This window comes from Bufo gargarizans, chromosome 3, assembly GCF_014858855.1.
Source record: "Bufo gargarizans isolate SCDJY-AF-19 chromosome 3, ASM1485885v1, whole genome shotgun sequence".
NCBI lineage: Eukaryota > Metazoa > Chordata > Amphibia > Anura > Bufonidae > Bufo > Bufo gargarizans.
In genome coordinates, this window is record NC_058082.1 from 18,322,302 (window position 1) to 18,340,392 (window position 18,091).

At 48.4% G+C, this 18,091-nt stretch overlaps 1 protein-coding gene across 6 annotated transcripts; it reads right to left on the reverse strand.

Moving 5' to 3' along the window:
• Positions 1-350: 350 nt before the first annotated feature.
• Positions 351-16,264, reverse strand: LOC122931076 (gastrula zinc finger protein XlCGF57.1-like). Of its 6 annotated transcripts, XM_044285002.1 has the most exons (8): positions 16,155-16,264; positions 9,754-9,940; positions 8,456-8,590; positions 5,502-5,655; positions 5,222-5,389; positions 5,015-5,138; positions 4,757-4,894; positions 351-2,672 (listed from the first exon to the last, which is right to left on the reverse strand). In XM_044285002.1, exons 4-8 carry the CDS (start codon positions 5,610-5,612, stop codon positions 1,408-1,410), a joined length of 1,806 nt encoding a protein of 601 aa, XP_044140937.1. In that variant the 5' UTR covers positions 5,613-5,655; positions 8,456-8,590; positions 9,754-9,940; positions 16,155-16,264; the 3' UTR covers positions 351-1,407. The 6 variants fall into 6 exon arrangements, with proteins under 6 accessions (XP_044140937.1, XP_044140932.1, XP_044140933.1 ...); XM_044284997.1 differs by lacking the exon at positions 8,456-8,590; XM_044284998.1 differs by lacking the exon at positions 8,456-8,590 and having other exon boundaries at positions 16,108-16,239.
• Between the last annotated feature and the right edge of the window lie 1,827 nt (positions 16,265-18,091).

Here is an 18,091-nt window from a genome sequence, read left to right on the forward strand (position 1 = left end):
TTGCTAGGGTAACACCCATAGGTTTAGCCCCAAGTCAAGCCTGTTGGTTGACACAGTGGTTCCACTCCCACTGATGGCAACATATTCTAAATGTTGTGTGACAAACATCATATCTTACACAAGGGATGCAGCAATAGGTCCTTGGGTTCCCATCTATAGGTTATATGATACCTGCACTCCTCTGCAAGAAGACAGTGGTGGTATGATTCACCCATCACCACTTTATGTGCTGTCCCTGGACGGATTCTCTTCTGTGCATGCACTATGCAGTCAATGAACAGAAGTTTTTTAAGATTTTTTTTATTGGTCAACTCTTACATCTATTAAAGCTATATCAGACTGTTGTCCTACATTTCTCCCCCAATGGCACCACCTTTTTCAGCAAATATCACAACCAAACACCAACATTTCGAATTTCAGAGTTTAATGCATGTGCGGCTCATCTAAGTTCCTCCTACTACATCATCTCTACTGGAAGGGTTTCCTTTAGTCCAGACCCAATGGATCCTGTGTTGGCATAGAGTTCCTCTTTAGAATAACCTGGATTTTACCCAGTCTTTGATACCAGACAATGAAGTCCATTTGACTTCAGTGACTTCCTTATTGAGGAGTCACACACACACTGACCTCACATAGAAAATCAATTTCATTGACTGGAATTCTAATAAATATTGTTGTCCACACTCCCATTTTGTCAGGTCAGCCATTTGTGGGAGAATGTCCCATTACAATTTCACACATGATCCTCCCTTTGGATTCGTTGTGTTCCAGGGCCATGGTAAAATGGACGTGTAAAAGGTTCTAGAGTTTTGTTTCTAGTCTCTTCCCAATCTGAAATTAAAAGTTTAAGTAGGAAGACCTACAACAGTGTCTGTAGTAAAGCAGTTCTGCCGAGAAGAGAAGACTACAGTTCCATGAAAGTGAATCAGGTTGCAGTAATCGCCGATAATCATATTTGATAACAGGGGTCACATAGTTATGGATACTGATGTTCCTTATATAAATGCAGCAATATTTTACTGAGGAAAACCATTCTTATTGCAGTAAAATTAACCCTTGATGTTCCCCATATTGGAGTTTTCAGTTCCAGGGACAGTTATCGATGATGATTCCAGCCATTAGCAGACAGTAACCATCACTGGGACCTTGTCCAGGATCTCTGTGTGTTAAGCAGTAATGGTTTTCTGTATTGTAGCCAGGAATTTAGGTTTTAATGTTAGAAGACATCCTGAAGCAGCAGGTCCTACAATGGAGATCCAAACCCACCACATCCCTACAATCTGATCATTAAAAAGGCTTCTCCTCTTCGTGACTTCTATGAAGCCTGATTTCCAGATAAACATTTCCTACAATCTGAACCTGAAAATGCCTTCTCTCTTGTAGGAACACTCTGATGCCTCTCAATATTTACTTCCTTGTGTGAATTTGTAGATGACTTGTAAGATTTGATTTCTTACTAAAACATTTCCCACATTCAGGACACGAATATAGCTTCTCCCCTGTGTGGATCCTCTGATGTCTAGTAAGATCTGATTGAGTTGTAAAACATTTCGCACATTCAGGACATGAAAATAGCTTCTCCTCTGTGTGACTTCTCTGATGTTTATCAAGAGAATCTTTACGGCTAAAGCATTTTCCACATTCCACACATACATTTTTCTTCTCCCCAGTGTGGCTTCTCTGATGTCTAGTAAGATGCGATTGAGTTGTAAAACGTTTCCCACATTCAGGGCACGAATATAGCTTCTCCCCTGTGTGACTTCTCTGATGTCTAGTAAGCTCTGATTGAGTTGTAAAACATTTCTTACATTCAGGACAAGAAAATGGCTTCTCCCCTGTGTGAATTCTTAGATGAGCCCTAAGATGTGATTTCGTACTAAAACATTTCCAGCATTCTGAGCAAGAGAATGGCCTCTCCCCTGTGTGAATTCTTAGATGATCCGTAAGATGTGATTTCATACGAAAACATTTCCTACATTCAGGACATGAAAATCGCTTTTCCCCTGTGTAACTTCTTAGATGTTTCACAAGATATTCTTCATGATTAAACCATTTTCCACATTCCAAGCATAAATGTTTCTTCTCCCCAGTGTGACTTCTTTGATGTCTAGCAAGATCTGACTGAGTTGTAAAACACTTCTCACATTCAGGACATGTATATGGCTTCTCCCCTGTGTGAATTCTTAGATGAGCCCTAACATGTGATTTCATAATAAAACATTTCCAACATTCTGAGCAAGAGAATGGCCTCTCTCCTATGTGAACTTTTAGATGTCCTTTAAAATCTGATTTATTAATAAAACCCTCATCACATTCAGGACATATATATGGCTTCTCCCCTGTGTGAATTCTTAGATGTGCCTTAAGAAGTGAACTACAATTAAAACCCTTATCACATTTAGGGCATGTATATGGCTTCTTCCCCGTGTGAAGTCTTTGATGTCTTTCAAGATCTGCTTTTGTAGAAAAAAAAATCTCACATTCAGAACATGAAAATCTTCTTTCATCTTGGTGAATTTGCTCATGTATGGAAATATTAGATTCCTGGTTGAATTGTTTGCCAGGTTCTGAGCATGGAAAAATTGTGCCCACTTTCTGTGATGGAATACCTTCTACTTCATTACAGGGAAGTAACGGGAGATGTTCATGGGAGTCTCTCGTACTGTCTTCACCTAGAAAAGAAACAAAAAAATAAATAAATAAAAATTGATATTTTATCGTTCCGGTGTATAAAATACTTATAATTAGAATTACATTAAAATACAGTCAACATGTCAAGATGAGAGGTTCTCTGCTCGTAGTTACTCAAAAAAGTATAATAAGCAGCATCAATAACACACAAATAGAGCTAATAAAATAATGATTGATTAACATTGATAAAGCAGTCACCAGATCCTGTTTAACACATTGACCTGTCTCAATAAAGAGCTAATTTGGGAAATCCAAGTTCTCAGAAGCAGGACTCTTCCAAGAATTAACAAGTTTGTGCCATGAGAGACAAACCCTTGTATATTGGAGCTATGCCCAACAGCTCCAGAAAACGGTGGAAATTGGTAAGGAAAGTCACAACCCTCCAGATGTCAACCCTTCACGGCGACCATTGAGGATAAATCGATGTAATATATACATGGCTTGAGTCTACTGGAATGGGTGGAGCGTTTACAAAAGGGCTTTCCATGCCAACTGATACAGAGGGGTCCCATGTGAAGAACTCTTATCTATGATGTCCGTATGTCTCATGAATCAATCATGTTATGGGTGCCAAAAAGAGAATCATACCCTTTCTCCAGATTTCTTCCATATTCCCAAACTTTATGAACACCACATTCAAGCTCAGCTCACCAGCTGCGTAGCCACCTACAGTCTGTAGTCTACTAATACTGCCTTCACAAAAATATGTCATGGTCTTCTATCTAAAATGATGCATCTCATGAACATTGCATTTATTTGCCTTGGCAGCAGCTGCCTGGGGGTTACAGTCCTGTCATATCTCCAAATCTTTTTGATTGGTAATTTTACCCAGTGTTTTACTTTTTAAAGCTAACGTGTAAAGTTAATTTCTTTGGCCCAAGTACATGACCTTAAATTTAGTCATACTGAGCTTCATTTGCTATTTCTCCACTCACAGCTCCAGCTTCCCTGTCAGGGGGAGCATTTTCAGCTTTGGGGACACCCCATTGCAGGTGTAAAACTCTGCTCGATGAGACAAATTGATTCGATCATCTCTAATGCACACGTTTTCCCCAAGTCCTTGCATTCTCATATTATGTACCAACCTTTATGTCGCACTGCATTAAACGCCTTTGAAAAGTCCAGATACACGACGACCTTTAATTATTTCCCCATCATACCGTTCAGATTCCAGGCCTACAGCTTCCAGACTTACTTTGTGAATATTGGCACCACACTTGCCCTGTGCCAGTCCTTAGATACTGTACACCATAAAGGAAATTTGTTTTTGCTACTGGACAGTGTACACTAATGACAGATCTCCTTAGAAAAATGCTGGGTCACTGACTTTCATTTTGCTGCAGTCGTGTATTGAATAGCTCTAGCGCCAGTGTCCAATTACACAGTCCTAATATTCAAGAGGTCCCAGCTCCCCTTCCACCACTGATCGTTATAGGAAAAAAATATGTAAATCAGTAATGGTGGTGGAGAGGTGAGATCGGGGACTCCTACAAATGTCAGTGCCATCTGGACCTGGTGATTTGTCTGTTTTACTGTTGTGACAGACCATGTGGAAAATTTGTGGTTGGATTCTACACTTGACCAAGATTTGTATCTTCATATGTCTTAGGAAACACGGTGTTAGAGTAGTAAATACATTGGGGGTCATTTATTAAGAACAGCGTTTTAGACGCTGGTTTTAATAACCCTGTGTGCTGGCGGTGGATCCGCTGAAGTTATTTAGAGGCGTTGGTCTCTACATTACTTTGGCACATCCACCGTCGGTCTAAATGTAAGACAGCTTTCTTGCTGGCCTAAACTTTCTATGCCTAAAACAGGCGTAGAAAATTATAAATGAGACGGGCATACCGACTCGTCCCATTCCTCCCCACTCCTACTTTTGAGTGGGGAAAAGTCACACAAATAATTTTTGCACCACAATCTTTAACAGATATATGCCAGAAAACTGGCATATATCTGATCATAAATGGCCCCTATTGTCTATATGTGATGATCAGATGAGGGGTGACTCTAGGTGACCCCTAAACCTGGTCTCTCCTCTACAATCAGGAAGGTTCCTTCTTACCCAGTGATGTCAGAGGCTGGTGATTCTCCATCATGACGTCCTGATGATCCAGTGGGACATTCTGCTTCTCCTCTGGACAGTCCTGGGAATACAGAGGACTGGGACATCTCTCTGGTGGACTTCCCTGACTGGATTCATCTATAGAAAATACACACAGTGACTGAATACATTGTCTATATGTGATAATCAGATGACGGGTGAGTCTAGGTGACCCCCAAACCTGGTGTCTTCTCTATAATCAAGAAGATCTCATCTTACCTGGTGATGCGAGGGGCTGATGATTCTCCATCATGACGTCCTTGTACAGATCCTTATGTCCTTCTAAATACTCCCACTCCTCCATGGAGAAATAGACAACGACATCCTGACACCTTATAGGAACCTGACAACACAATGATACAGTCATTACCAGACCCCTCCCTTGGCGTTATTGTACAATGTCCTAGCATTCCCAGCAGCGCTCACCTCTCCGCTCAGCAGGTCAGTGATCCTGTTGGTAAGTTCTAGGATCTTCTGCTCATGTATCAGTGAATGAGGTGGAGGCTCGGTGATAGGGCTCTGGGTCCTGCTCTGTCCTCCTGACGCACGGGGTGTCACAAACTCATCAGACGACTTCTTCACTACTGTGTAATCCTGTGTATGAGGACACGCCGATCACTACAGAGATTCTAAGAAGCCTCCACCTTTCCAGACATTTACCTGGTTTATTACTAGAGATAAGAATGATGTCATGTGAGACTCTCACCTCTCCAGTTATCAAGGAGATGATCTCTAGGGCGAGGTCTAATATCTCTGCAGGCATGTGGCTTCTGTCCTTCTCCATCCTTGGTCGGTCATTGACGGAACAGACCATCATCTTACAAAGAAGACTTTATCTGTCAGTCCTGTACTAAAGGAACCTGAGGAAAAACCAGAAGGATTGAGGATAATATCCCATTAAGAAGAAGATCTCACATGAAGCATAGAGTCACTGATTATAAAGAACTACTACTCCGAGCATATAATGGAGGGGACATATATTGATGATCATAATATGCTATTTAGTCACCAACTCCTGTAATAAAGTAAATATAACGTTAAGCTGATTATGCACATGACATATACAGTACAGACCAAAAGTTTGGACACACCTTCTCATTCAAAGAGTTTTCTTTATTTTGATGACTATGAAAATTGTAGATTCACACTGAAAATATGTCATATTCTAGGTTCTTCAAAGTAGCCACCTTTTGCTTTGATTACTGCTTTGCACACTCTTGGCATTCTCTTGATGAGCTTTAAGTGGTAGTCACCTGAAATGGTCTTCCAACATTCTTGAAGGAGTTCCCTGAGATGCTTAGCACTTGTTGGCCCTTTTGCCTTCACTCTGCAGTCCACCTCACCCCCAAACCATCTCGATTGGGTTCAGGTCCGGTGACTGTGGAGGCCAGGTCATCTGGCGCAGCACCCCATCACTCTCCTTCATGGTCAAATAGCCCTTACACAGCCTGCAGGTGTGTTTGGGGTCATTGTCCTGTTGAAAAATAATTGATGGTCCAACTAAACGCAAACCGGATGGAATAGCATGCCGCTGCAAGATGCTGTGGTAGCCATGCTAGTTCAGTATGCCTTCAATTTTGAATAAATCCCCAACAGTGTCACCAGCAGAGCACCCCCACACCATCACACCTCCTCCTCCATGCTTCATGATGGGAACCAGGCATGTAGAGTCCATCCGTTCACCTTTTCTGCGTCGCACAAAGACACGGTGGTTGGAACCAAAGATCTCAAATTTGGACTCATCAGACCAAAGCACAGATTTCCACTGGTCTAATGTCCATTCCTTGTGTTCTTTAGCCCAAACAAGTGTCTTCTGCTTGTTGCCTGTCCTTAGCAGTGGTTTCCTAGCAGATATTCTACCATGAAGGCCTGATTCACACAGTCTCCTCTCTTGTTCTAGAGATGTGTCTGCTGCTAGAACTCTGTGTGGCATTGACCTGGTCTCTTATCTGAGCTGCTGTTAACCTGCGATTTCTGAGGCTGGTTACTTTGATGGACTTATCCTCTGCAGCAGAGGTGACTCTTGGTCTTCCTTTGCTGGGGCGGTCCGCATGCGAGACAGTTTCTTTGTAGCGCTTGATGGTTTTTGTGACTGCACTTGGGGACACTTTCAAAGTTTTTAAAAATTTTCAGACTGACAGACCTTCATTTCTTAAAGGGATTCTGTCACCTCCCCTAAGGCAAAAAACGATTTAAAACCAGCCATGCAGCACAGCTTACCTGGATTAGGCTGTGCTGTTCAATCTTGAAATCCGTCCAGCAGTTAGTTCAAAAAACGAGTTTGATCAATGAGGAAATGCGTCCTGAAGGTGCCCAGAGGGGCGTTTTTTTCTTCTGAGAGAGCCCAGTCCCGCCCCTTTTTCAGTGCCCAGCCCGCCTTCCTTTTACTTCCTAACCGCCGCCCCCAGCCTGCCACAGCCTCTCCTGCCTCTCCTCCCCCTCCCTCTTGCCGAACGAAGTCTCGCACAGGCGCAGTACCCACTGAGGGCTGCGCCTGTGCGATCATCAGGAGACTGAGGGCGGCAGCTTCATCTTCGTCACTGGGCATGCGCCGAGCCCAGTGACGTCCGATGCTCGCTCTTCCCTGCTGACTGAGGGAAGAGCGAGCATCGGACGTCACTGGGCTCGGCGCATGCCCAGTGACGAAGATGAAGCTGCCGCCCTCAGTCTCCTGATGATCGCACAGGCGCAGCCCTCAGTGGGTACTGCGCCTGTGCGAGACTTCGTTCGGCAAGAGGGAGGGGGAGGAGAGGCAGGAGAGGCTGTGGCAGGCTGGGGGCGGCGGTTAGGAAGTAAAAGGAAGGCGGGCTGGGCACTGAAAAAGGGGCGGGACTGGGCTCTCTCAGAAGAAAAAAACGCCCCTCTGGGCACCTTCAGGACGCATTTCCTCATTGATCAAACTCGTTTTTTGAAGTAACTGCTGGACGGATTTCAAGATTGAACAGCACAGCCTAATCCAGGTAAGCTGTGCTGCATGGCTGGTTTTAAATCGTTTTTTGCCTTAGGGGAGGTGACAGAATCCCTTTAAAGTAATGATGGCCACTCGTTTTTCTTTACTTAGCTGCTTTTTTCTTGCCATAATACAAATTCTAACAGTCTATTCAGTAGGACTATCAGCTGTGTATCCACCTGACTTCTCCACAACGCAACTGATGGTCCCAACCCCATTTATAAGGCAAGAAATCCCACTTATTAAACCTGACAGGGCACACCTGTGAAGTGAAGACCATTTCAGGTGACTACCTCTTGAAGCTCATCAAGAGAATGCCAAGAGTGTGCAAAGCAGTAATCAAAGCAAAAGGTGGCTACTTTGAAGAACCTAGAATATGACATATTTGTTTGTTATGTATATAATTCCACATGTGTTAATTCATAGTTTTGATGCCTTCAGTGTGAATCTACAATTTTCATAGTCATGAAAATAAAGAAAACTCTTTGAATGAGAAGGTGTGTCCAAACTTTTGGTCTGTACTGTATGTCATCCGACCAGCCGACAAGTTCCTGTATACGGAGACTCCTGATTCTCCCCCAACACCAGATGTCAGAGTAGTGCAGAGTTAGGTTGTTGGATTTCAACAGGCCCAATCTTTTTATTCTCCATGGTAAAGTAAGCAAACCAAGTGGTGGAATGAAGTTAGACAAAAGTCTCTAGTCATGTACCTAATTTATCATCCGGCCTGAGCCCCTGTGATAAATCTGGTGGATCTTTAAACTCCTCCACAAAGTTCACTCTGTACTGGATTAGTGTGTGAAGAGCGCCCACTGTTCTCTGGGAGTCAGACGCTATAGGAAACGCTATGAATATTTTAGAGCAGACATAAAGTTGTAATATAAGAAGTAAAACATATTTACAAAAAGACACAAGAGAAGGTGAACACTGAAGACACTGAAGAATTTTCAGAGAGACCTCAACACGGTCCTTAGGGTCTCTTCTCCTTCCTTGCGTGCAGGAAGAACAAGGGGTACACACTCCAGAGTCGGATGTGACCCCTCACAAGCACTTTTTTACTTTCCAATTTTTTGTTCTCAGTCCCATATGACGGACATGCACCAACACAAAAACGAGAAAAAAGAGAAGACTCTGGACTGAATGCTGCTCAGTAGACCATCATCTCACCTCAGATACTTCACTGATACTAAAGGAGCATACAATCTGTGAATAACAAACATTGAACTTGTCACCACTGAGAAAAATGCAAAGCTTCATCCCCAGAATGTATAAATGAAGCCGCTCGTTGTCTACTACAGCCAAAGAAAGGTGAGACTTTTCACAACAATAGTGAGGGGTCTACACTGGATCACAAGCCTCACAACGGAAGAATGTCAATCATTCACACGGTAATTCAGAAGATAAATAAGAATAAAGCCCTCCTAAATGTTCAGTCTTACAGTTTTTGAGGCTTCTCCTTAAAAATACAAAAATATAGTAGGTTTAATTGAGTTTTTCCTACCAGAAAAAGAAGCCAAACTGTTGCTGTAAGTGATGAGAAGGAATGGGGCAAGTGAGTGGGGGCTCTGTATGGGGCAGAGGACAGGACAAAGCGGACGGATCTATGTGGGGGTGCAGGGGGGAGAAACACACTAAGTAGGTGGCATGAGCTTTGTGCATGGTGGCAGGTACCCTGTGCGAGAGCTATGGGACAGGGAGGGACACAAAGCAGCAGGAGCTCCGCTAGGGGGACAGAAGAAGACAAAAGATGATGGAGCTATGTGGACCGAGGAGGGGGAAGAAAGCAGCTAAAGGCACTGTGTGGTCATATTAGATAAGATGGCTGAGAGACTCTATCTGCAAAGGTTTCTGTAGGAGGATTAGAGAAGGTGGCAGGGGGTCTGAGGAGGAAAACAAAGCCTCTGGGACTCTGACCATTATAAGAAAGTCAGAAGCATAAAAACAATATTCCTCTTAAGTTGCCGCCTGTAAAGAACACAGACAAGCAGCAGCTCCACGAGCCCCTCACCTCCAACAGTGAAGAACGTCCAGAATCAGTGTCTTCTCATGGCCACCTCTGCTCACTTCTGATCCTCATGCTTCCTGTTGCTTCTGTCTTTACCTCCTCCCCACAGACGGCCTGTGACATGGAGGAGGAGAGGAAGAGGCAGGTCTAAGACGTTCTACTGCTGAGGGTCGTGTCCAAGCTCCATGAGCTGTGAAGCCACAAAAGTCATGTGGGGTTGAAGCAGCTGAGGGATGTGGCAGAAGGGTAATATCTACACGCCATGTGCTCTGGCCATAAAGATTAGTAGTATAATATACAAATGATAATAACTAAGTGTAATCAGGCTGCCTACCATGAAAGGACAGACGGGATGCAAATGAGCTCTTAACAAGCTCCGCCTCTGATGCCACCAGATGCAAGGCAGCTATCCTACAAGTCAATGTTTGACCCTTTAAATAAGCCTTGCGACATGACTTTGATAATAACTAAGCCAGCATCTCATCTGCAGACAGCTGTTTCGGGGGTGATTGCCCCCTCATCAATGCAGAGAAGGAACTGCAAATACAGTGAAGGAGTTTAAAGGGATTGTGTCACCAAGTTTTGGGCTATAGAGCTGCGGACATGCACGGCTAGATCGCCGCTAGCATGTCCGCAATATACCGGTCCTATAGGGCTGTGTGCTTTTATTTTCTTTAAAAAAGGATTTTAGAGATATGTAAATTAGTCTTGTAGGTGCCCAAGGGGCTGTACGAACCTTCCTGGTGCCCAGCCGCGCCCGCCTGTGAAGGAGCCCAGCACCGCCTATGTCCTCCGAATCTCCTCCTTTCGTCACCTATAGATAGCCGTAATCTCGCGCATGCGCAGTGCCGGTATAGTGTTCCTTCCCTGTGCTGGCATCAGCCTCAGGGAAAGAACTGCGCATGCGCGAGATTACGGCAATCTATCGTTGAAGATTCGGAGGACATAGGCGGTGCTGGGCTCCTTCACAGGCGGGCGTGGCTGGGCACCAGGAAGGTTAGTACAGCCCCTTGGGCACCTACAAGACTAATTTACATATCTCTAAAATCCTTTTTTTTAAGAAAATAACATCCCACAGCCCTATAGGGCCGGTATATTGCGGACATGCTAGCGGCGATCTAGTCGTGCATGTCCGTATCTCTATAGCCTAAAACTTGGTGACAGAACCCCTTTAAGCATGCATGGGATAGGCATAAGGCCATCCTTCATATAAGATAGGGCCGGGGGCTATCCATAGTATTCAGTATATTGGGCAGACTAGATGGGCCTAATGGTTCTCATCTGCCGACGCATTCTAGGTTTCTAGTACTGGCTTACCTGGCTGAGAGGCCTCGGTCAGGATTTGGGGGGGGAGATATAGTACCACCCCCCCCCCCCAAATTTTTTACCATGAGTGAGTTTGGGATGGAGGTTTCTAATGGCCGGTGATCCTACGATGTCACGAGGTCCCCACGGCTCATGGAGTTTACGTGCTACTACCCCGTGAGGCCGCAGTCCCCTGCCAGTGGTGGGCAGCCTGCATTAGGCTCACATCGTATCCTGTGATAAGACGGATCGGTGCATCCGCTCTGCACGTTTGGCTCTCGTTTCAGCCATTTCCGTCAAAGATTAGTTACTTTAGTCAGAAAAAAAGTCCTGCATGTAGAATAACGGATCTCAGGCGGAAATGGCGGAAACGGATGCAAAATGTGCAGAACGGATGCTCATAACGGTATCGCATGAATCAGCAGGATCCGTCCCACCAGGCAGTATGTCCGCTTATCAGGGTTGATCCTGGTGGCAGAGCCGCTTTAAGGGGTTAACATAAGTGTCTGACATGGAGCTTACTAAACCCTAACCTCCTCATATTGTACATAAATCTGTGATTAAAGAAGGGGTGACAACCTACCTACAGGACAGGTGATGTGATCGGTGGGGGTCTGACCTACCTACAGGACAGGTGATGTGATCGGTGGGGTCTCACCTACCTACAGGACAGGTGATGTGATCGGTGGGGTCTCACCTACCTACAGGACAGGTGATGTGATCGGTGGGGGGGTCTCACCTACCTACAGGACAGGTGATGTGATCGGTGGGGGTCTCGCCTACCTACAGGACAGGTGATGTGATCGGTGGGGGGGTCTCACCTACCTACAGGACAGGTGATGTGATCGGTGGGGTCTCACCTACCTACAGGACAGGTGATGTGATCGGTGGGGGGGGGGTCTCACCTACCTACAGGACAGGTGATGTGATCGGTGGGGGTCTCAGCTACCTACAGGACAGGTGATGTGATCGGTGGGGTCTCACCTACCTACAGGACAGGTGATGGGATCGGTGGGGGTCTGACCTACCTACAGGACAGGTGATGGGATCGGTGGGGGTCTCACCTACCTACAGGACAGGTGATGTGATCGGTGGGGTCTCACCTACCTACAGGACAGGTGATGTGATCGGTGGGGGTCTCACCTACCTACAGGACAGGTGATGTGATCGGTGGGGGTCTCACCTACCTACAGGACAGGTGATGTGATCGGTGGGGGTCTCCCCTACCTACAGGACAGGTGATGTGATCGGTGGGGGTCTCCCCTACCTACAGGACAGGTGATGTGATCGGTGGGGGTCTCACCTACCTACAGGACAGGTGATGTGATCGGTGGGGGTCTCGCCTACCTACAGGACAGGTGATGTGATCGGTGGGGGGGGGTCTCACCTACCTACAGGACAGGTGATGTGATCGGTGGGGTCTCCCCTACCTACAGGACAGGTGATGTGATCGGTGGGGGGGTCTCACCTACCTACAGTACAGGTGATGTGATCGGTGGGGGTCTCCCCTACCTACAGGACAGGTGATGGGATCGGTGGGGGTCTCACCTACCTACAGGACAGGTGATGTGATCGGTGGGGTCTCACCTACCTACAGGACAGGTGATGTGATCGGTGGGGGTCTCACCTACCTACAGGACAGGTGATGTGATCGGTGGGGGTCTCACCTACCTACAGGACAGGTGATGTGATCGGTGGGGGTCTCCCCTACCTACAGGACAGGTGATGTGATCGGTGGGGGTCTCCCCTACCTACAGGACAGGTGATGTGATCGGTGGGGGTCTCGCCTACCTACAGGACAGGTGATGTGATCGGTGGGGGGGGTCTCACCTACCTACAGGACAGGTGATGTGATCGGTGGGGGTCTCCCCTACCTACAGGACAGGTGATGTGATCGGTGGGGGTCTCGCCTACCTACAGGACAGGTGATGTGATCGGTGGGGGGGGGTCTCACCTACCTACAGGACAGGTGATGTGATCGGTGGGGGTCTCACCTACCTACAGGACAGGTGATGTGATCGGTGGGGTCTCACCTACCTACAGGACAGGTGATGTGATCGGTGGGGGTCTCACCTACCTACAGGACAGGTGATGTGATCGGTGGGGGTCTCACCTACCTACAGGACAGGTGATGTGATCGGTGGGGGTCTCACCTACCTACAGGACAGGTGATGTGATCGGTGGGGGTCTCCCCTACCTACAGGACAGGTGATGTGATCGGTGGGGGTCTCCCCTACCTACAGGACAGGTGATGTGATCGGTGGGGGTCTCGCCTACCTACAGGACAGGTGATGTGATCGGTGGGGGGGGTCTCACCTACCTACAGGACAGGTGATGTGATCGGTGGGGGTCTCCCCTACCTACAGGACAGGTGATGTGATCGGTGGGGGTCTCCCCTACCTACAGGACAGGTGATGTGATCGGTGGGGGTCTCGCCTACCTACAGGACAGGTGATGTGATCGGTGGGGGGGGGTCTCACCTACCTACAGGACAGGTGATGTGATCGGTGGGGGTCTCGCCTACCTACAGGACAGGTGATGGGATCGGTGGGGGTCTCACCTACCTACAGGACAGGTGATGTGATCGGTGGGGGTCCGACCTACCTACAGGACAGGTGATGGGATCGGTGGGGGTCTCGCCTACCTACAGGACAGGTGATGTGATCGGTGGGGGTCCGACCTACCTACAGGACAGGTGATGTGATCGGTGGGGGTCTCACCTACCTACAGGACAGGTGATGTGATCGGTGGGGTCCGACCCTACCTACAGGACAGGTGATGTGATCGGTGGGGGTCTCCCCTACCTACAGGACAGGTGATGTGATCGGTGGGGGTCTCCCCTACCTACAGGACAGGTGATGTGATCGGTGGGGGGTCTCACCTACCTACAGGACAGGTGATGTGATCGGTGGGGGTCTCGCCTACCTACAGGACAGGTGATGTGATCGGTGGGGGGGGTCTCACCTACCTACAGGACAGGTGATGTGATCGGTGGGGTCTCCCCTACCTACAGGACAGGTGATGTGATCGGTGGGGGGGTCTCACCTACCTACAGGACAGGTGATGTGATCGGTGGGGGTCTCGCCTACCTACAGGGACAGGTGATGGGATCGGTGGGGGTCTCACCTACCTACAGGACAGGTGATGTGATCGGTGGGGGTCTCGCCTACCTACAGGACAGGTGATGGGATCGGTGGGGGTCTCGCCTACCTACAGGACAGGTGATGTGATCGGTGGGGGTCCGACCTACCTACAGGACAGGTGATGTGATCGGTGGGGGTCTCACCTACCTACAGGACAGGTGATGTGATCGGTGGGGGTCCGACCCTACCTACAGGACAGGTGATGTGATCGGTGGGGGTCTCACCTACCTACAGGACAGGTGATGTGATCGGTGGGGGTCTCCCCTACCTACAGGACAGGTGATGTGATCGGTGGGGGTCTCACCTACCTACAGGACGGGTGATGTGATCGGTGGGGGGGTCTCACCTACCTACAGGTGATGTGATCGGTGGGGGGGTCTCACCTACCTACAGGACAGGTGATGTGATCGGTGGGGGTCTCACCTACCTACAGGACAGGTGATGTGATCGGTGGGGGTCTGATTGCTGGGGGGCCGGAGATGGCGGAGCACAGCGCCCCCTTCTTAGGATCAGTGGGGGTCGCAGCATCGGACCCCACCAATCAGATAGCGACGCTCTATGCTGTGGAGGGGGGATAACCTAAAAACCTGAAACGACCCCTTTACGCTGGGTTCAGACCTGAGCGTTCTGAAACGAGCGCTCTGTATGCGCGATTGTACGGGCGTTTACAATCGCGCATACAGAGACAGGCGTGCACACATTGTCGCGCGTTCCCGAATTTCTATGTGCGGGAACGCGCGACAAACGCCCAAAAGAAAGCTCAAGCACTTGTTTGAGCGTCGGGCGTTTTACAGCGCGATCGTACGCACTGTAAAACGCTCAGGTGTGAACCCAGCGTAAAGGCGGCGGCCGTTATTCCGGGAGTGAAGGATCCTGAACCGAACGCCCTGTCAGATCTGTAAACACTTGAAAAGTCCTGCAGAACATTGCATCTCTCAGTTCAAAGCCCCCAATCCTGCAGAGCATTACACCTTACTATCTCCAGAGCCCCCAGTCCTGCAGAGCATTGCACCTCACTGTGTCAGGAGCCCTCAGTCCTGCAGAGCATTTCACCTCACTGTGTCAAGAGCCCCCAGTCCCGCAGAGCATTGCACCTCACTGTGTCAGGAGCCCTCAGTACTGCAGAGCATTTAACCTCACTGCGTCAGAAGCCCTCAATTGTGCAGAGCATTGCACCTCACTGTGTCAGGAGCCCTCAGTCCTGCAGAGCATTCACCTCACCATCTCCAGAGCCCCAGACCTGCAGAGCATTGCACCTCACTGTCAGGAGCCCTCAGTCCTGCAGAGCATTTCACCTCACTGCGTCAGGAGCCCCCAGTCCTGCAGAGCATTGCATCTCACTGTCAGGAGCCCCCAGTCCTGCAGAGCATTGCACCTCACTGTGTCAGGAGCCCTCAGTCCTGCAGAGCATTGCACCTCACTGTGTCAGGAGCCCTCAGTCCTGCGGAGCATTGGACCTCACCATCTCCAGATCCCCCAGTCCTGCAGAGCATTGCACCTCACCGTCTCTAGAGCCCCCATCCTGCAGAACATTGCACCTCACCGTCTCCAGAGCCCCCAGTCCTGCAGAACATTGCACCTCACCGTCTCCAGAGCCCCCAGATCTGCAGGGCATTGCACCTCACCGTGTCAGGAGCCCTCAGTCCTGCAGAGCATTGCACCTCACTGTGTCAGAAGCCCTCAGTCCTGCAGAGCATTGCACCTCACCATCTCCAGAGCCCTAGTCCTGAAGAGCATTGCACCTCACTGTCAGGAGCCCTCGGTCCTGCAGAGCATTTGACCTCACCGTCTCCAGAGCCCCCAGTCCTGCAGAGCATTGCACCTCATCGTCTCCAGAGCCCCCAGTCCTGCAGAGCATTGGACCTCACCGTCTCCAGAGCCCCCAGTCCTGCAGAGCATTGCGCCTTACCGTCTCCCTGGCCCCCAGTCCTGCAGAGCATTGCACCTGTGTCTCACCTCCTCCTCCTCTTCATGATATCCCAGCACACGGTATAATAGTCTGCAGCAGCTGAGAAAGGAACAGCAGGCTTCCCAGCGTTGCTCCTCCTCCCACAGGAAAGTCTGGTCACGTGGGCATGACGTCATCACAGGTCCTTTACCCCACCACTCAGTAACCCCCTGTGTGCCGACGCTGCTGAGGGGACGAGGCTCGAGTATTTGTTGTTTGTTTTGGAAGCATTTTGAGGACTCCTTATGTACAGAGGAAGTTGCAGTGAGCCCTGCTTAAAGGGGTGGAGCCCTGCTTAAAGGGGTTGTCTCATCTCAGACAGTGGGGGCATATCGCTAGGACCTATATCGAGCACCGAGCCCCGCAAGGCGGTGGCTGGAGGACTCCGGTCCGGGCATTGCCAAGCTGGCTCCCCATGGAAGAGAATGGGAGCGCACCACGCGTGCTCGGCTATTCTCACCGGCCCCATAGAAAATAAATGGAGGGCTGCTGCTCATGCGCAGTGCGCCCTCCTTCACTTTCGGGGGCCCCGTTCTCGATATAGTTGGGACCTGCACCTATAAGACAATGGGGGCATATCCTAGCGATATGCCCCCACTGTCCAGGATGAGACAACCCAAAATCAGTTGAAAGCAGCAGTAAAATACAAAAAATGGGCGTCAAAGTGGGCACAAAAAAGTGCAATTTAAGGAATTAAATGAATTCGGGCCAGTGATGTCACCGCATACAGGAGGGGATACAATGGAGATCAGCCTGACCCGAGCAGGTTCTGGGCATCAGGTTGGGCAGACGGGCACAGAAGACTCTGCAGCTCTTACAGTGTTAACCCTGTGACTGCTGGTGTTAGTACCATGAAACCGTCCAGAACGGGCCAGTTGTGGGGATTGAATGTTTAGGCCCCGTCACTGTGCCATCTAATGGCCCTTTACACGATCCAGTATCCGATGCCGCTATGGCGGACGTTCAGCCCGTCTCTAAGAAGAATATTTAGAACTCTTTCTCCCCAAATAATGAACCGACTCAGGAATCACCGTCCTCGTGTGGGATTTGTCTGTCCCGTTTTCTTGGCTGTAAAAATTTCAACAATATTCAAGTTACAATCGATGACTGAAGTGTGGCAGAATTTACTTACGTGAAATTTTCATTTCCTGGTGTCCTACGGCAGCACCATGGGTTAATATCCCCTCTACTAGGTTAAACAGGAGAGACACATTAACAGGCAGAGAACAATGCGGACCCCCTCTAGTTATAAAGAGTCATCAGAACAGAGTACACTTGTATTGTTACTGGGCAATAATAATTTCATGGGCGGGTAATATGTGCTGCCTACGGACTCCAGGAACCACGGGAAACAAAAGCAATAGTAAAAAAAATAGGGAGGGTTCTAACTGTTCATCGCCATTTCTAGTACTTTTTTTAGCCAAGAACAGAAGCCTCAGCTGACAACACATCAAGCCTGTAATGGTCAACACAAGTGGATGGAGACGACCATGCTGCAGCTTTGCAAATTTGGTTCAGGGGCTCGCAACCAACTTCCGCCCACGAAGCAGCTGTCGATCTTGTAGAATGGGCTCTTAACTCCAGAGGTGACTCTACCCCTTCTAAGGCATAGCACTCTCTTATTGTTTATTGCTTTTGAGGGTCTATTACCCAAGGACTTGTTGGCAAAATGAAGAAACAGGGCGTCTGAGGACCTGGGCAGTCTTGTTCTCTCTAAATACACAATAATCGCTCTTCTTACATCTAGAGGATGTGGTGCTGAAGGATCCTCAGAAGACAATACGGGAAGAACAATTTCATGATTTAAATTGGATTCTGTAGGGACTTTAGGCAAAAATCCTGGCATTGTTCTCAAAATGACGCAGTCAGACAGTATCCTCAAATATGGCTCATTATGAGATAAAGCTTGCAGCTCCCCAATCCTCATCCCCGAGGTTATGGCAAT